The 21034-nt window shown below is 34.6% G+C and overlaps 2 protein-coding genes across 2 annotated transcripts in view; both read left to right on the forward strand.

Annotated features, from left to right (window-relative positions):
* PIP4P2 (phosphatidylinositol-4,5-bisphosphate 4-phosphatase 2) overlaps window positions 1–1844 on the forward strand; it is an 82864-nt gene extending 81020 nt beyond the window's left edge. The window contains exon 7 of the mRNA XM_082601151.1: window positions 312–1844. Coding sequence (XP_082457277.1) covers window positions 312–455 — 144 coding nt within the window. The 3' untranslated portion in view covers window positions 456–1844. The remainder of the gene's footprint in view (window positions 1–311) is intronic.
* An 11285-nt stretch (window positions 1845–13129) lies between these two features.
* Window positions 13130–21034, forward strand: part of LOC309792168 (uncharacterized protein C8orf88) — a 57516-nt gene continuing 49611 nt past the window's right edge. The window contains exons 1-2 of the mRNA XM_082601539.1: window positions 13130–13249; window positions 19861–19959. Of these exons, the coding sequence (XP_082457665.1) occupies window positions 19887–19959 (73 nt within the window). The 5' untranslated portion in view covers window positions 13130–13249; window positions 19861–19886. The remainder of the gene's footprint in view (window positions 13250–19860; window positions 19960–21034) is intronic.

Consider the following 21034-nt stretch of genomic DNA (forward strand, 5'->3'; position numbering starts at 1 on the left):
CTTCTTTTTATTCAAGTGAAACAGAGATTTATTATCAATATGGGGATGGCATTGGGGTTATATAGATTAAATTCCCTTTATAAATAAGATATTTTAATGGAATTTTTGTTTACTTCATAAAGTTTATAATTAATGTAACTAGCAATTTCATTTTATTAAATTTTACTCTGTTAGTGGTAGCCAACAAATGCAGCAACTCATATTTTGTCGGGGTTTTGTCATCTTAGGAATATATTTCATAAAAATTGCACATAAGCCAACACAAGTTCTCAGTTTCTAACCTTTTATTTTTGTATTGCTTTTTATTTTAGGTTGGCACCCAAGGTATTGCAAGACGATTTCATGCAACCTATGTTTCTTGGGCAGTTGCGTATCTCTTAGGTTTGATCTGCCTTATCCGAGCTTGTTATTGGGGAGCTATAAGAGTGAGTTATCCAGAACACAGTTTTGCATAAGCTTGTTTATGATTTGGTGATGCAGGTGAGAGTATCTAGCAGTTCTGGATAAACTACTCTGGCATCTTTAAATCATTTATGTAATGGATTTCATTCTGGTTTATGTATGAAGTTTTAAGACTTTGGGAGTCTTTTATGAACAAATGCTCATTGTACTACATTATATGCAGATAGGTTGTTTTGCTGCTAAGTTTTCAAACTCCAAATAATAAAACTTGGTCTTCATGTTATTTTTACATCTCTTAAATATATTTTTGATTTGTCCCCAAATTTTACATATAACATCAACCTTTCATTATTTTAAAATCAGTTATTCCATTACTTGCTGATCTGTATTTCCAAGAAGTGTTTATAAATGTTGGTATAATAGCTTCACATTTATACTTCTATTTTAATTAAACAGTAACACAATTGCTTGCTTTAAAATCTAAGCAATACACATTTTGCTTGAACTGCTTACTGTAACTTTAACTAAGATCATAGTGACCTTATTCAGGAAAAAACAAATTTAGTGTACCTTCAAAGACTTGACATTCTTCTCAGATAAATACCATTTCTAGATACTGTATGCTTGTTTTATGTTGTTTGTAGAAAGATATAATATTTTGCTAGTAATTTAAAATACAAGAATAAAAATATTTATTTGTCCACAGCTGGAGATATGTTGGGTAAATGTTTTTTTCTCAAAGATCACAGGATCTTTGTCTTTGTCTTTTCACAGGATCTTTTTGTGTTTTATTTTTGTCATTTTTTATTTACTAATTATAAAATTTCTGGCCTAGATTTTTGAAATTTAATGTTAATCATCTCTATGTATTCCTTTATGGAGCCTGAAGGAAGTACTTCACATAACATATTTCATAATATTTAACCATTTACAAAGATGTATCGATATTAGGTTGTCCTTTTCATTAGATCATGGTAAATTTTTCTTTTTGGGATAATTATGGAATACTTATATGTGAAGGGAGCCTGTAACATTTTACACTGGCTAAAATATTGAGATGGGATGCAGTTACTTTTACCATTCTTCTCAAATATAGCTGGTGAAATAATTACCAAATTTATTCAAAATACAGGTCAAAGACAAAAAGCAACATAGTTTTCTAAGAATTCACTAGGATTTAAGGAATCAGCTCTTGCACTGCCCATCTTTGCAGTTTTGAAAAAGAAATTGTTTAACTGAGAGGTAATATTCTAAAGCTTCTGAAGTAGTAGAATTAGATAATGAGATGCTTTGAGTAAATTAATTGGCTATTCCATGGGTAAGAATAATATTTTAAATTATTTATGTTCCTAATTAGTATAAAAATGTACTCATCAGAGAGTTTGGAACAAATTACACGTAAATTTCAAAGAGTAAATGATAAATGTGTAAATGCAGTTGCTCAGGATTATATGTACCTTTAAAAATATACTAATAAAGATTATTGTTCAAAAATTACCTTGTTCTATTCCATTTTTTAAAAAATAAGAGGTTTTTCTAAAATTGCCTTGAGATCTTACTCTAAAGTTTTCATGTTCAAGAATGCATATAATGTTCCTTTATATAATATTCGCTTATGTTTTTTCCAGTATTTTCATGCTTTTATTTTAAAAATAAAGATTTTTAATCCATTTGTAATACACTTGATTTATGAAATAAGAATCTAATTTATTTATTTTCTTAATGGTTGATCAGTTGTAGCAGCATTGTATATTGAGTAATACATTCTTTCCCCATTAACTTGAAATCCCACATTAAATTATATGCTACATGATTATATTCCTTTTGGAATGTAACTCCATAATAGCAGGAACCTTGGTCTTATTTGCTGCTTTATTTCCAGCATTTAGAAGAATGCCTAGTGCATATGTGTTCAATAGATAACTTGTTGCATGAATGAATAAATGATTGAATGAATTGGTATGTTAAATTCTTAAATGTGCTTGGGTCTGGATTTTACATTTGTTCCAGAATGTATAGGTAAATGTTTATATAATCTTATGCTAATGAAAAACTTTCCAAGTAGAACCCCAAAGCAGATATTAATAAGAAAGAAATTCAATATCCGTTTATGATAAAAACTCTCAACAAAGTGGGTATAGAGGGAACATACCTCAACATAATAAAAGCCATATATGACAAACCTACAGCAACACCATACACAACAGCAAAAAGCTGAAAGCATTTCCTCAAAGATCAGGAAAAGGACAAGGATGTCCACTCTCACACTTCTTTTCAACATAGTATTGGAAGTCCTAGCTACAGCAATCAATCAGACAAGAAAAAGAAATAAAATGAATCCAAATTGGAGAGGAAGAAGTAAAACTGTCACTGTTTGCCAGTGACATGATACTATATATATAGAAAATTTTAAAGACACCACCAATAAACTACTAGAATAAATGAATTCAGTAAATTGCAGGATACAAAATTAATATAAAGAAATCTGTTGAATTTTATACACTAACAACAAACTATCAGAAAGAAAACAGTCATTTTACAATTGCATCAAAAAGAATTAAATACCTAGGACTAAATCTAACCAATCTTACAGAAGGTAAAAGACCTATACTCATTAAACTGACATTAATGAAAGAAATTGAAGACAACACAACAAATGAAAAGATATACCATGCTCATGTATTGGAAGAATTAATACTATTAAAATGACCACAAATTCATTGTAATCCCTATCACAATACCAATGGCATTTTTCACAGAACTAGAACAAATTATTCTAAAATTTGTATGGAAACACAAAAGACCCCGAATAGCCAAAAGAAATTTGCAGAAGAAGAACAAAACTGGAGATATCATGCTCCCTGACTTCAAACTATACTACAAAGCTGCAGTAATCAAAACAGTATGGTGCTGGCACAAAAACAGACACACATTATCAATGGAATCAAAAATCAAGAGCCAAAAAAAAAAAAAAAAAAAAAACCAAGAGCCAGAAATAAACCCACATGTATGGTCAATTAATCTACAACAAGGAAGGCAAGAATGTACAATTCAATAAATAGTGAACAGCTAGATGCAGAAGAATCAAACTGGACTACTTTCTCACACCACATACAAAAATAAACTCAAAATCGATTAAAGACTTAAATGTAAGACCCCAAACCATAAAACTCCTGGAAGAAAACATAGGCAGTATGCTCTTTGACATCAGTCTTAGCAATGTTTTTATGGATATTTCCCCTCAGGCAAGGGAAACAAAATAAAAAATGAACAAATGGGACTACATCAAACTAAAAAGCTTTTTCATGGCAAAGGAAACTAACAACAGAACAAAAGGCAACCTACTGAATGGGAGAAGATATTTGCAAACAATATATCTGATAATAGGTTAATATCCAAAATATACAAAAAACCTCATACTACTCAACACCAAAAAAAAAAAAAAAAATTAAAAATTGGGTGGAGGACCTGAATAGACATTTTTCCAAAGAAGACATGTGGATGGTCAACAGACATATGAAGAGATGCTCAACATCACTAATATCAGGGAAAACTACAGGACATCACCTCACATCTGTCAGAATGTTTATTATAAAAAAGACAACAAATAGCAAGTGTTGGTGAGCATGTGGAGCAAAGAGAACCCTTGAGCACTATTGATATGAATGCAAATTGGTACAGATACCATAGTATGTCAAACACAGTTTCTCAAAAAAACTAAAAATAGAACTACCATAGGTTGCTGCAATTTCACTTCTGGGTATTTTTGTGGAGGAAACAAAAATATTAATTCAAAAGGTATAGGCAACAGTATTTTCAGTCCAGCATTATTTATGATAGCCAGGACAGGGATGCAAACTAAGTGTCTATCAACAAATGAATGGATAAGGAAGATGTGGCATATATATTCAATGGAATATTACTTAGCCATAAAAAGAATGAAATCTTGCCATTTGTGACAACATGGATAGATCTAGAGAGTATTATGCTAAGTGAAATAAGTCAGACAGAGAAAGACGAATTCCATGTCATTTCACTTATATGTGAAATATAAAAAACAAAACAAATATAACAAAGCAGAAACAGATGCACAGATACAGAGAACAAAAATGTAGGTTTGTGGGGGGATGGGTGAAATAGATGAGGGAGTTTAAGAGGTACAAACTTCCCATTAGAAAATTAATAAGTCACAGGGATGTAATGTATAATATAGGGAATATAGTAAATAATGTTTAATAACTTAATGTAGTGATAGGTGGTAACTAGATTTATCATGGTGATCATTTTGTGATGTATTAAAATATCGAATCATGTTGTACACCTGAAATATTGTAAGTCAGTTATACTTCAATTAAAAAAAACATTAATAGGAAAAGATTAATAGATTGTATGATTAAAGGAAAAAAAATCATAAGTAAAGCCAAAAGACAAACTGGTGAAGATCTTTTCAAAATAGTATAAAGAATTACTTTTTTTTTAATATGGGAAGAGACTAAAGGCATGAAAAAGCAATTGACAAAAGAAGAAATGCAATAATTAATAAACATCTTTTTTAAAAATTTGCTAATAATGAAAGACTATACGTTAAAAACTATGAAAAAAGAATTTCACCTACCATATTAACAAAAGTTAAAAAACAGTAATATTCCTGCAATTTTGAAGATATGGGAAAGTACACACACACACACACACATACACACACACATTCTTTGACCTAGTTATTCTGTCTCTAAGAATTTATCCTAAAGGTGTTATGGATAAGATAATAAATATATATGTACAACAATGTTTATCACATTTTTATTTATAATGTGTGTTAAAAAGAAAAAAAGTCAAAAACTGCAATAATGTGGACTAGGTGAAATAAATTATGGTACACCTATACTGTAAAACAACAGGCAGTCATTAAAAATATGATGAAATTTTTCATCTGTTCAGTTGGAATGGTTTACAAAATATTGTGGGACAAAATCAGATCACAAATCAATATGTAGAGTATAATTCACTTAAAAAAATGATTTTACATGTTATGTGTTGAAAAAACTAAGGAAAATTAAGCACTAAACATTAAGAATAGTTATCTATGAGTGATAGAAGATAAATGACTTTTAGTTTATTTCTGTGCTAGATTAACTCATAGTTAGGAAGTGTTAAGTTTCCTTTTGATAAACAGATAAGAATGCTAAGTGATGATCACATCAGTATTTGTTACATTGTCATTTGATTCTTGAGGAGTTTTAAACTAAATTTATTAAAACCCAAACCAATGAGTTTCATCCATAAAACCTTAAGTTTTAAAGTTAACATATTATATATTTAAGCTTAGTCTTATATGAATTACCATAAATTTTTAATTAACTACATCCAAGCTTACGGCAGTTTATACTTAGCCTTCCAGTGCCTAGTACAGAAGTAGAACACAGAAAGTGCTGGGAAGACATTATTGGAAAGAATATAACATAGCCACTCATCAGAAAAGGATTTATTTGTCCCCTGTGGTCCAAGGTAGGAAAGAAAAAAAAAAAAAGGCTTAGTTCTTAGAAAAGAGAAAAATAGAACCATGATCAGGTATTCTTGAGCAAGTCATTTGTGAGTATACATATGTCATTTTTGCAGAAAAGAAAGAATCCTAATAATGATAGGTGGCAAGTATGGTGCTAGTCTTAAACATGTGCTATTTAATATTCACAGAAATCCTAAGAAGCAAGGATTCTTGTTTCTGCTTTGCCAGAGGAAATTGAGGTGCCACTCCCATAGACCTGAAAAAGATTTTGCGTAGAACAGGCATCTGCATTCAAAACAAGCACTAATGATTCTGATGTTGGTTTTTCCTGAGTCATACTCTGAGAAACACTGTATTAAACCATGCTGAAATTATATACAACACATGTTCACGTGCACTTTCTCTGGCATTCACATTTTCTAATATAGAAAAAGCTTTGATTGTATTTGAGTAATAACACCATTTCTTTTGTTTAGATTTTGTTTATTTTTGATCTAGCTATACTTGTGCTTCTATGCAATCATGAAAGTCTACAGCCACTACCATGTTCATGGTCTGCAAAAATTACTATAAAATCTAAATTTGCATTTATTCAGTGTGGTTTTGGTACACATGTACATATTTATGTAGTAAGCACTGAAGAAAAAAACCTTAGTGTTAGTAAAGGTCACTCAGCTTATATGTGATGGAGCCAGTTGGAATCAGTCTGTCTGCCTCCAAAATTTATCTGCTTTCCACTACAACTTGAGATTTTATTGTGCTTTGCATTGTAGAGAATAACTTCTGAATTTTTGTGCCCCTTGCTCTTCATTGTGTGTAACTCATCTCTGGGAAGAAAATAAAATATTTGTCCTAAGTATTCATTTCACAAAGAATAGAATACTCTAGTTTAAAAAACATTTTTTTATTTTATTATATCAGACTTTATTAATTTTATAACATTTTATCTTAAATATTATTACATGTATTTATTTTCTTTTTTATAATTAACAAAATCATAGGAAATAAGTAGGAATATTACATATTAAATATAAGGAAATTGACATACAATGAATTTTAATTAATATAACATCTTTCCTGTAATAGCAATATTTATTAAAATGATTGTTAAATAGCACAAAATGCTAAAACAATGTTTGTAAAGGCTTTTAATTTTTTTTTTTTTTTTTTTTTTTTTTTTTTTTTTTTTTTTTTGCGGTACACGGGCCTCTCACTGTTGTGGCCTCTCCCATTGTGGAGCACAAGCTCCGGATGCGCAGGCTCAGCGGCCATGGCTCACAGGCCCAGCTGCTCCGCGGCATATGGGATCTTCCCGGACCGGGGCACGAACCCGTATCCCCTGCATCAGCAGGCGGACTTTCAACCACTGCGCCACCAGGGAAGCCTGGCTTTTAATTTTTAAAATTTTACATGTTCAGTTACAAATTTAAATAAATACTAAGGTTCTTTATGTTTGATAAATGCGCATGTGTTTGACCTTAGGTGGAATACCATGTGAAAAACAAAAATGAGAAGCCTATATTCTTTTGGGACTGCCTCCCAAATAAGTTTTTCGGTAAGGCTAAATATCTGAGTACAGTTTGCAATTTAACAGGTGAGAGTCTTTGATCCTCCACAGAGAGAGTTTTCAGTTTTGTAAATGTAACTGAAACTCATTTAAGTTAACTTGCTAAAAAGGAAGTGATCACACACATTGCTCTGAAGTTTTTAAGTGTCTTATGTGTATGTGTAATGTTTGGATATAGAACTACTGTAAGTTCCCAGTGTTTAAATAAAATTTTCTGAAAAGCCTTGCCACAGTGTCTGATACTCTATGCCAAATACACCATTGGCTTAAGATATTTGATATTTAAATAATCTTGGAGAAAATGTATTACATTTTCATTAGTCATTAAGCATTTAGCAAGAATAAGCTTAGGAGATTTGTAGATAATTCCTTAGGTTATGTAATGCCTTATTTTTTCCTGGCCTCTTCCTACACACCTGCTGTATGACTCCTTCCTTTAAAAGTTCCTCTCTGCCTACCATCTGCCATCCACAGGTCTTCTTTTACTCCCCCGTAATTAATGCAGACTTCAGTATCTGGTTTTCATTCTTATCACATGCCACTGATTTAAATGTCAATGTGAATGGCCTCTCTAATACTCTGGTCTGGACTCATTTCTTTGATTCCCTCAAGTCCAGTGACCTTCATCTCCATTACACACCTGCTATTCACCACTGTAGCTGCACTCTGGGCGCCCATAGTTAGAACCGCTCCATCTCCAAACTCATACTCAGATATCCACTCTCTGAACATATGCTTCCTCTATCCAAAATTCTGACTCTTTTTGTACTGCCATTCCTGAATATCACCTTCAACACTTCTAATTTCTTGATTATTCCAATCTGTCATCTTCTATATTTACCAATGAATCCCATAACCACAAAGATTAATGCCACTACATATTTTTGATCTTTACCTTCAATTGCACCTCAACGTTGTTTACCTGTCTTCGGCTCTCTCTGCAAATTTCCCACAGATACCATATGAAAACTTTAGTCCTAAAGCCCCTTACCACACTTTTCACAGAGCCCCCCTTCCTCTTACAGCGGTTGTTTTCTTATTTCACCTATTCTTACCTTTGTTCCATTCCTCCACCTACACTCTAGATTCATTCCATTCCCTCATTCCTCCTCAGGGAACTCACAATATCTTTTCATTGTTTCTGAGATCCATCTGGCTGCCTAAATCGATAACTGGCATCACCATTTTAATTTCTCATCTCACACCCTCTACAATCCATCAGTTTTCCCTATTCTCTGAAGTATGTACACGTCTCTTCATGGTTCCTCCCTATCTTAATTGTGGCTCTCATCAACATTTCCTGTAAAAGGCTATGAACAGGTCCCTCTGCTTCTATTTTTGCCTTGCCTGCTGCCTGTACCTCTCCTCAATCCATTTTCCTCATTAGTCACCTAAGTGATTATTTTTTAGATGCACATAAGATCTTATCATACCCTACCTAAAGTCCTTCAGCATCTCTCTTCATCCTTATAAGGGAGATAAAAGGCTCTTCCTTCTTCTTTAGCCTAATATTGAACCACCACCCAAGCAGTGTCTCGTATTTTGTGTTTCTGCAGTATTGAATTACTGATATTTTTTGGTATTGACTTCTGTTTTATTTCTATATGCCTTTGGACATGTCCTTCTGCCTGCAAGGAATATCCCTGTCTAACTTGGTAAACTCCTTTCTATCCTTGAAAATCCTGCTTAGGCATTACCTCCCCTGTAAACTCTTCCATGATCCTTCCTCTCCTCCTTTCCACCCACAGACAGAATTATTTCCTTGTACTACTTCTATTCCATGTAAATACTTCTGTCATATATACTACCCTCTGTTTTACTTACAGGTTTATAGGTACTCTTAGACTATTGTTCTCTTCTTACTAGTTGTGCCTCAGTCATGCTAGTCGTATTTCAGTCTGTTTTTTATATCCTCAGTGCCTGGCACATAATAGGCATAGACTTTCAAAACTGTTTTTTTTTTTTTTTCTTGAACTAAGCTGAGTGGAGCCAAATCTCTATTATAGCTTTTCATGCATTGTTTCAATGATTATCTGTATGTGGGGGTGTGTGTATGTGTATCTTCCATAAAATGCTTTGTAGATGTTTGTGGAATAATAAGAGGAAGAATACTGACAGGAGGTTGGTAAGGAGATCATTTGGTAAACACTAGGTAATGCTACCTCTTCAGCTTTTCCCAACTCCCAGACTTTCATTAGAACCACACAGGCACACTTTGAGTGCCTTTATCTTAACAATTAGCTATTGAATTGGAATTGTCTCTGTGTAACTGCACCCTAACTTGACAGTACCTACCATGAGAACAAGAAACCAGTTTGTGTGTGTGTTACTTGTGCTCATACAAGGTTTTATTAACTAAATGTAAGGTATTGTGAAGGTAAAGTTAAATAAGCTAAGAAAATACAATTGTAAATAAAACCTCTACTTACAAGTAGTAAGACACATTTAACTCTTAATTATTATCCTTCTAATTGGGAACTGGGATTCCTATTTCCACTTTTGTATTTTCCTTGATACAGTCTCCAAACCTCCTTTTTTTTGAACCAAAGTATATATTTATTTAGAATGAGAAAAACAATGCAATGACAACAAATTAAAAAGTTTTAAAAGCTGACAAATACCACAAACATGAAAAAATCCATTAAAATATTTTAAATTAACTGCCTGCATTTTTAGTTTTTAGTTTTTTGATTGCCTCTTCATTTGAAAACAATTTTATAGTGCATTTTCTTTGTGAGAATAAATAATTTGGTATTTTCTCCAGGATAGGCAATCAAAATTTACTTTTATTATTGAAAGTTTAGAAAAGTTAATTTCAGTAACAACTTGTAGTGTCAATTTTTAGTGTTGTTAAATTTGGGGAAACGTCATGAGTTTCTTATGTGAGCTCAATGATTTCAGGGCATTTCAATGTTCTTGGGCAGTGTAATTAGTATTTAATTTGTTCACTAACCTGTTGTTAAGCTCTTTTTGTAGATGTATATTATGAGTTCTGGATTATCCTTGTAGATGCCAATATTTCTTACCAAATCAACAAGAGATTTTTTTAAATTTCAATGTGTTTATATAATTTATTCTTCTTCATCAATTATCCAAAAAATTAGGAGTCTGCTTATTAACTATATTTAAAATGTATTTATACCTTGAAATAGATTACTGATTTTGGTTTTATTTGAAAAAAAATTTTTCTTCCAACTCACTTTTTTATCATAATTTCTATTGATTTCATTTAGTAATATGTAAAAAATAATTTTATTGTATGTTATATATATATATATATATATAATTGTATATGTTACATTGTTAAACATATTCCTCAAGAAGAAAACTTCTATTTTGACTAGATTAATGAGAACGGAATCCTACACCTACAATTTTTTACATCTGGGGGTTGAAAGGATTTACTGACTTCATTATCCACAGACTTCTGGTGCTTCATGCCACAGGACATGTTCTTATCATGACACCTCCTCTGACCTGCACTTCAGTGTCTGAAGCCAGATGAGCTGTCTCAGTGGAAGGTAAAAATGTTGCCGGAAGGCTTTTCTACACCTAAATAGCTAGCAATAACTTGACTATGCAAGGAAGTGATTGTGAAACTCCACACCTTTTAAAATGGTAAATCCTACCATATTACTGTCCCACTTAAACCCTTCAATGCTTTCCATTGCTCTTAAAATAAAATTCAGTCTCCTTACTGGAGCCTACAAAACACTGTAGGATTTCAGCTTTTCCTGTCTCTCCAAACTCATCTTCAGCATTCTCTTCTTGCTTTCTATTCAACCATACTGGTCTTAATCAGTTTCTGAAATATGCTAAACTTTGTTTTTTCTCACCCCAGGACATTAATACCTACAGTTCCCTTTCCCTAAATACCTTTTTCCTATTCTACATCAGCATTCAGGCCTAGCTTAGATGATCCCTATTCAAAGAGGCATTCCATCTTCAGTTATCCCATTCCAGTCAAGCTTTCTTTGCCTTTACACAGCCTCCTTTGCAGGTGACTTGCCTTTTGAGTCCTCTTTCTAAATACTTCTTTCTGGAATGGGTAAGTTTTCTTAATCAACATCCCTTTCCTAATGTTCCAATTTATCTATAACGTGTATGTATATGTTATATACGTATGGGTACATATTTTTTGTGTGTGTACATAAAACAGCTGTTTGAAAACCTCAACTTAAATATTCTTTTATAATCTCATATTTACAAGTCCCAATTTGAACTCATCATTTCCCTCCTCAAACCTGTTCTGCCTCTTGTGTTCCCTATCTTATGTCATCACCACTTATTCACTTGTTCACCCAATTCAGAAACCCCGAGTCACCCTAGATTCTCTTCTTATTCACTCCTTCCACCCAGTCTGTCACAAAACTATTGATTTCACTTCAGCAGCATCTCTCAGATCTATCCCTTCTTCTTCAGTACTTATCTCAGACATCATTATTTTTTATTGGAGTTATTGCAGACACCCCCAAGGAAGCCTTCTGTGGTCTAATATTGTTATATCTTACACCCCCCCCACACACACAATCTGCCCTCCATAGTGCTGTGAGAATGAACCTTCCAATATTCAAAAAGATAAGTTATGAAAGATTCAAACTTTTGATTCATGTCCACTTCTCCTGTTTCCTTTCCACACTGCTGTTTCCCCTACTCCAACTACTGTACGCCAGACAAGTTTTCTTTTCCCTTTGCACCGTCTCTTCTTCCTTGCGTTCTTCCTCCAGCCAGCTGGAAGAAACCAAGCATAAGCTGTTCCGAAAACGGCTCTAACATTCCAAGCCTAAGGGTCATTTAGGCATTCCTTACACTATGCTCCCAACTTAAATCTATTCCCCTATCGCAATACTTAGCACAGCCCACAGAATTTGTTCACCAGCCTAGGGGCCCACCAGATTGTGAGCCCTGTAATTACACCCGTGTTCCGCCTCCACGTCCCCTAGTTTAGTGGTAGTACCAAGTGGGGACCCTCAAAATAACAGTGAAAAATTGAGTAAAGTAATAAAAGTGAAAATTAAAAATAAAGGATTTGGATTCAGATGGAGTCGCTTCAACCAATTTTGTTCCTTTCAGGACGGCAGTCTGTGTGAGATATGTATTCCTGTCTGAAGTTAACCATTTCCCTTATTCCATGACAGCCCGAATCCTAGCACCACTTAGACTCAGGCCAGGGACAGCGGCCAGCGCCTGCGGGATCCGCCGGCAGCTCTAACGCGGGAGGGGCTCAGTCGTCAGCTCACGGGAGGCCTCGCTCACAGAGGCGGCCTAGCTCACAGACGCTGTCTGGAGTCCGCCGCCAGGCAACGCGCAGACGTCTCGTCTCGCGCCTCCCCGTGTCGGGCAAGCAGGACCGCCGGCTGGGGTCCCAAAGGCTGTTCATGCGGGCGCGCCCCGTCCAGGGCGAGCCTGTCAGCACCTCGGCGAAGCCTCCGCACCACGCGCGGCTCCCGAGACGCTGCGCCCGCCCCTCACACCCTGCACATCCCGGCAAACGCACGCCGCCGGTTTAACAGTACTGCTCCCGCCGGGCTACGCCGCGCTCTGGGCCCCAGGCGCTCGAGGCCCCGCCCCGCGCCCGCCCAACGCCCTGGGAGCCGCCGTCTGCCCCGCCCCCTTCGCCGCCGTCTGCCCCGCCCCCTTCGCCGCCACCCAGGGCCTGGAGCGGACTCGCGGCTGCAGTCGCTCCCGGACGGGCAGCCGGGCGCTCGGCCGCGGCGTCTAGGGCTGAGCGCCGCGAAGCGGCTGCTTGCCTCGTAATCCTCCCGGATCTTAAGGCGGTAGGTGGCTGGGGATGACGAGCCATACGGGGACAGAAGTCAGGCCCCGGCGTGTGAGGAGGCCGGTGGACGCCGTCTACGAGGGCGGACACGGGGGAGGTTGAGGTGAGGGAGAGAATCTCTGGGGTCAGTCGGCGCAAATCAGGCAGAGCCTCCACAGGGTCCCCAAGGTGGTTCTTAGAGTGCGAAGGGAGCGAGCAGGTCGGAAGGAAAGAGGTGGGGACCGGTGTGGAAAACCGGGCGAGGGGCAAGTGGCCAAGGGAATTACACTGCTGAAGGGATATTGATAAAATAAAACAAACACATAAAAAGCCCCCAAAAGGAGGTGCACATCGCCCGCTGTCCCAGGACCTGGTCCTAGGTAGTGGGATGGTTTGAAGACTGTTTCCCATGCCCTAGAATCATCCTTACTAATTTTGGGCAGCAGTTTGTTTTTGTTTTTGAGATTACTGTAGTTGTTTTTATTAATAATAAATTAAATTCAATAAGAAAAGAAAACCCAGTAAGAATAAAGAATCAAAAGACATGTGGTCACTTCACAGAAGGAAATCAAATGGTTAATGAACGTATTTGAAGATGTTCTATGCAACTTGTATGTAAGGGTATACTGTTTTACAAAAGTTGACATATAACATTATAATAGTTTCAGGTGTACAACATATTTGTATCAAAAGATTATAATTGCTGATATTTTAGCAAAACTAAAAAAAAAAAAAAAAACCTGAAAAAGGACAGTTACATCAGTTATGACAACCACCAACACCCATTACCTGGACAGTTTTAACCCACCTCAATGTTAAATTATGCTTGTATTGAAAGATGCTTCACAGAGAAAAAACTTTTTTTTTGGTCAGAAAGCATGAAATGGAAAATATAAGGGGACACTCTGGGCTCATAAATTTTTGATATTTTAGTTTTAATTTTTCCTGCGTATGGCAACACGATTTGTGGAGTATAAAGTGTCTTTTGTCATGTAAGTCGTAATTAGTTTATCCTGTACTCCTCTATATTTCCTTTATGTTATTTTTCATCTATCAGGTTATCAGTTTGTGCTGTTTACTACAAGCAGCATTTGGCTTTAAGGAATCCTAACTTTGCAAAAGAGATATTTTGAAGTTGAAAATTAAGATTAAATCCTATCTGGTATAATCCTATATGGGAAATATACATGAGGTAAATGAAAACATGGTCTTTTCACTTCTTCTCTCAGCTTATTTCTTTAATTTTGTATGCTCTTATTTCTTAATTGCAGCAGAACCATCAGCAGTTTCTAAAGAAATCTAGAATTTAAGTTGTAAATTTTAAGTATAATATTCAGCTTCTAAGTATAATACATATTATGTTTCATATATCTAATCCATTCTGTGGATTAGAATGGCAGTGTACCATGTCTACAGAGTGAGGAAAGCATAGTAATCCCACATTTTATTTAGTAGTTGAAGAAAAATTGAAAATTGAGGAAATGAAAATTATTAGCACACACCAATTTATTCAGCAAGGTTTTATACGTAAATGTTCCTTCTCATAATTAATTTTTTTTTCCATACAAGCAGTGTCCACATGGAATAGTGGAGAGTCAGGTGTCTTTTACTTACCAAACACACAAGTTTAGAGACAAGGGGGTGAACTTTATAGTCGGAACCTCATTTCTACCAATTACTAACTGTGTGAACTTGAGCACATCTCTTATTTTTCTTAGGCTCAGGTTTCTCATCTGTAAAGTAGCTATGATTTTCTACAACAGTTAATGTATGGCTCAAAATTAAATGAGATAGTATATGTAAAGCATTTAACATGTAGTAGGATCTCAAAAAATGGAGTTTTAATTGAAAAAGAATAGGATATGTTGGGTAATGAAAATTTGATCAGTATATATACTTATCTCATGGTACTATATTTTAGAAAATTTTAGGTTATTTTGTAATTTGTAATTTCAGAATTGGTGGGCCCTTATATTTAGTTTGATATATTTTTTTTAAACAAACAAATAACCTAAGATATAGTTAGTATTCTAGATGAAGAATAGCACCTACACAGGTTTCCTGACTTGCAAACCAGTGTTCTGTTCATACCACTTGGCATTTTAAGATGATTTGTGTAAACTTGAAAAAAAAAAACTTTAGTTAGTAACCATTTCTCAGCATGTGTTAATATAATGAATTTTTGAGACATTGGATCAAAATGTCCTTTAAAAAATATTTATACCACAAAACTATATATTTACATTTCAAAGACAACTTTATGACAGGCCCACTACTTGCTACCCAATGTTGTAGGTAGGGTTATGTTTTTTTTGCAACTGTTCTTTGTAACACGTGATATCATAAATGCCTAACCTAGGTAGCTTCAAAGGAAAGGAGTTCTACATTCAATGAGTGAGCAGACATTAGAGTTTAAGACTGAAGTTATTTTATATGCTGACTGTGTAGTTCAGCTGTCTTTATTTGTAACCCAAACTGAGAATTAGGCTTTGGTTTGTGGATCCCTGTCCTTCATAGATTATGATCCTAGATCAGTTTTACAATAATAATTGCTTATTATTGTATAAGGTAAATACTTTTCCATTAGTAACACTGTTTAAGACATGATGCTGTTATGTAGTATGCATCCCAAACTTATTCCCTATAATGTCACTGTCTCTATGCAGACATAGTTTACTTTAAAAAAAAAAAACATATTGAATAGAGTATTGTATGGCATCATCTTTTCTAATTTCCTTAACTGATGTGGATTTATGTATCTGGGGACTTTGCTGTAGTTTTCATACTACAAATTGAAAGGGTAGGTGGTACTGAAAAATCTTTTTGTTTGTTTGCTTGTTTATTTACATGTGTTGTAAAATCATATGAGTTCCGTAACTCCCCAACTCTTGAAAACTGTGGATTTGCATTGAATACTGGGGATTTGCATTGCTCAGCAACTGGAAAGACTTTACAACCTACCAACTCGATTTCAGCTGAGCAATGAAAAATAAAAGTGTGTGCCAAAGTACTCTATTGTATTCTATTCATATGGGAAACAGGATGGAAAATTACTACTACTAGTATTAGGGTCCTAATTAAAATGGCTAGGATAAACATTAAATAATGCAATATTAGACTGTTCTTTGGTCCATATTAAAATATTCCCTTCCACATAGAAAATATTCAATAAATATTTGAAGTGGGATTTTTTGCTATATATGCTTATAACTTTTTTTGTTTCCTATTATGTATTAGTTTTGTTTAGAAGGTTGTTAATCACTATGCTGAAATACCAGTTAACATACACATTACAAATCTAGATGGGTGTTAACTTAGAGTACTGGCTTGCGTATCTCCGAATTTCAAGAAAAAGTAACTATTTTGTGCTTAGTTACCATTGCTAACTTTGAGAGATTGTTTATAAATTTATGATTTTAACACTTGAATTATGTCCAAAGGCATTTTTTTAAGATGAAAGCATTTCTTTGGAGCGTAAAGCATTTCTTTGGAGTGTTTCCCTATTTTATACTTAGGGAAACAGTCACTTAGACCAACCTCTGCTTAAAATCATGGGTTACAATCAGTTTCTGGATGAGCAGGTGCAAAATCAGGTGGAGTTTTACTTTTGACTTTGTCTTGATAGGTATCAAAATTTGGAAAGCTTTTGGTCCATTCAGGCATCAGAAGATTTTCATTAAATAGGAGGTATTTAAATTTATAGATTTATTTAGTAAAACTAATTATGTTGCAGCTACTAAGATACAAAGATAAATAAACTCTAGTTTTTTTGACTTCAACTAACTCACAGTCTAACCAATTAGGCATATAATAGATTTTTTGTATGATACATTTTAGAAAAATTAATAGGCAAAATATTGGGTTGGTCAAAAATTTGTTCAGCTTTTTCATAAGAAGTTATGAAAAAACCCGAATGAACTTTTTGGCCAACCCAATACAATATGGACCTCTGGAGGAAGAAAGAAAAATCATTATTGTTGCTACCTTTATTGTTATTTTACTATCAACTATTTGTTAGGAACTAGAGAACTTCATGTGAACTATTTTATTCAATGTTAGCATTGAGACATGAGGATACTTTCCAAGGAAGTAGAGAGAACTTGACCTTCGTTTTGAAGGATGAATAGCAATTTGGGAGAAGAGCAGCAGGGAGAGTGAGGGAACTCCAAACAGAGCACCTGAATATATATGATGAAACAAAATAACATTTATGAATTCAACAACTTATTGAACATGTACTGTGTATTAGACACTGTGCTAGCCGTTAGAGATATACCTGAGTGATACAGCTATAATTTTATAGTCAGATAATAGGTAATTGAAACTAATGCAATAAATACCACACTGGAAGAGGATACAGGGGTGATTTATGAGCACATAAGAAGGGTACTTAATGAAACTTGGACAGTTCTGCCTGTGTGGGAGGTGGAAAGAGAGTATGGGGCTAGCTTGATCATAGCATGTTGGCCAAAAGCATGGGGATGAGCATACCCATCACTTTTTAGACTCATGACCTTGGGCAAGTTACCGATTTCTCTAAGCCTTCTCTGTAAAATGAGGATAAAAAATGATAAAATTAACATTTATTTAACTTTTACTATGTACCAGGCATTGTGCTAATGCTTTATACAGATTTTCTTTTTTAGTCTTCACATCAAACTTAGGAGATAGGGGTTATTGTTTTCCATAATTACATAACTAAGTGGTAGAGCTATGATATGAACCTAGGTAGGCTGACCCAAGACCTGAGCTCTAACTGTTAATAGTGCTTAATTTATAAAGTTGTACTGAATATTAAATAATGTGACATAGGTAAGTGGTTTACTCTGCATGACACATGGATGTTGGGTCCTGTTTCTGTTAACAATTCAGGAGGTGATGGGGTACTGAAGTTTTTTAAGCAGGTATGTGTGTAAGGAGATCATAGTTTGGAGACTGTATTTACCCATTTGTTCAGCAGATGCTTGTTTTACACCTACTTTGGATCCAGTCCAAGTATTGAGTTAGTTGTAGGGGGCACGGGAGGAATGAAAATATTGTTCCTCACTTTAAGAAGACTCTGTTCCTCACTTTTACCTAGTATGGCAGACAAATCAGCCATTATAGTGTGGTATATAGTATAGTATAGTACAGTGTTCTCTAAGTGCCATGATATGGGCATATTCACTGTGTCCCAGGTACATAGGTACATAGGGAGAGAGAGTATTTAAATCAGTCTAGGTGTTCAGGGAGATGAATTAAGAACTACTGTGGGACTAAAAGAGTAGTGGTGGGAGTAAAGAAAATATATTTGAGAGATATTTTGGGAGTAGAATGGATAGGAATTAGAGACTGATTATGGTGTGGGGGCTCTAACATAGACAAATTTAAGGTGTCTTTAACTGAGGGTGATATGAGGGAGTTGGTGATGACTTTAAGGAATACAGGAGGAGGGACGTCTTTGGAATCAAAGTAATGAATTTGATTTTTTTAAATAATAATAGTATTTATTTAGCACTTGCCTTGTGCCAAGTAGTCTTTTTTTTTTAAACATCTTTATTGGAGTATAATTGTTTTACATTGTTGTGTTAATTTCTGCTGTATAACAAAGTGAATCATCTATACGTATACATATATCCCCGTATCCCCTCCCTCTTGCATCTCCCACCCCCCCTCCCTATTCCACCCCTCTAAGGGGACACAAAACACTGAGCTGATCTCCCTGTGCTATGCGGCTGCTTCCCACTAGCTATCTATTTTACATTTGGTAGTGTATATATGTCAATGCCACTCTCTCACTTCATCCCAGCTTACCCTTCCTCCTCCCCATGTCTTCAAGTCCATTCTCTACGTCTGCATCTTTATTCCTGTCATGCCCCTAGGTTCTTCAGAACCTTTTTTTTAGATTCCATATATATGTGTTAGCATATGGTATTTTTCTCTTTCTGACTTACTTCACTCTGTATGACAGACTCTAGGTCTGCCCACCTCACCACAAATAACTCAATTTCATTTCTTTTTATGGCTGAGTAATATTCCATTGTATATATGTACCACATCTTCTTTATCTATTCATCTGTCGATGGATGCTCAGGTTGCTTCCACGTCCTGGCTATTGTAAATAGTACTGCAATTTTGGATATGTTGAATATGAGGTACCTATAGTAAGATATAAATGGAAATATCTTTTGGAAATTAGATAAAACTGGAATTTAAAAGAGAGGTAGATGCTGGATGTGTAAATTAGGGCATATTTATCATGCAGATAGGTAATTGCAATCATAAGAATAGATGAGAGTAGCTAAGAGGACCAAAGCCAAATTTGGACAAATCCCTAAATTTAATTGGAGAAAAGTAGGAATCAGCTAAGGAAGTTAGAAGAGGCAATCAAAGAAATAGGAAACAAAACTTAAATAAAAGAGTCAGTGGAGTTAAGGGAGGAAAATGTCTTAAAGAGGGAATATTCAGTTGTGACAGATGCTGTAAAGGGGTCTATGGTTGTTGCATGTTATTTTAAATGCTTTGTTTTGTGTGTTCCACCTTAACTTATAAAATAGTTATCTTCAAATGAATGTCGTGGTTATTTGTATATATGTTAAAGCAAATTGATTATCTTGTCTAGAAGATAAAATGTATTTTTCCCACCTAAAGTATGGAACCTCAAGGTCTTTGAGATAATGGAAACCAAAAAATTGATTGGTAAACCACTTCAACCAGCAAGACCTGTTCGTCATCTGACTTCTCCCCCTGGTGAGTAATCTAGGGTACACATTTTAAAAAATTAATTGGTTAATGGCTAATTAATATTTGAAAGGCCAAATAATATATAAATAATATATGTATAAGATACATAAGTAAATAAATATATAAATGATGGATACTTAAAAAATAATGAAAACCAATGATCTCCACTGTTTGAAGAATTTAGAAGTATTACCAAAGAGAAGGATTTTTTTTTTATTGAAATATAGTTGATTTACAATATTGTGTTAGTTTCAGGTATACAGTAATGATTCAGTTATATACATATATATATATATATATATATATATATATATCTTCAGATTATTTCCATTATAGGTTATTATAAGATTAAATATAGTTAATTGTGCTATACAGCAAATCTTTGTTGCTTATCTATTTTGTGTATAGTAGTTTGTATCTGTTAATCCCATACTCCTAATTTATCCCTCTGCTCCTCCCTTTCCCATTTGGTAATCATAAGTTTATTTTCTATGTCTGTGTGTCTGTTTTATAATAGATTCATTTGTATTATTTTTTAGATTCCACATGTAAATGGTATCATATAATATTTGTCTCTGTCTGATTTACTTCACTAAGTATAATATTCTCTAGGTCCATTCATGTTGCTGCAGATGGCACTATTTCATGCTTTTTTATGGCTAATATTCCATTGTGTATACGTCACATCTTCTGTTGATGGGAACTTGGGTTGTTTCCATATCTTGGCTATTGTAAATAGTGCTGCTATGAACATTGGGATGCATGTATCTTTTTGAATTAGAAATTTTGTCTTTTCTGGATATATATCCGGGAGTGGGATTGCTAGATCATATGTTAACTCTATTTTTAGTTTTTTAAGGAACCTCCATACTGTTTTCCATAGTGGCTGCACCCATTTATATTCCCACCAACAGTGTAGGAGGGTTCCCTTTTCTCCACACCCTCTCCAGCAATTATTATTTGTAGACTTTTTGATGATGGCCATTCTGACCTGTGTGAGGTGATACCTCATTGTGGTTTTGACTTACATTAAGAAAATTCTTAATGGTCTACCAGACCAACAAAGGTGGGAAGAACTCGT

The sequence above is a fragment of the Mesoplodon mirus genome (assembly GCF_964341445.2).
Source record: "Mesoplodon mirus genome assembly, chromosome: 16".
NCBI lineage: Eukaryota > Metazoa > Chordata > Mammalia > Artiodactyla > Ziphiidae > Mesoplodon > Mesoplodon mirus.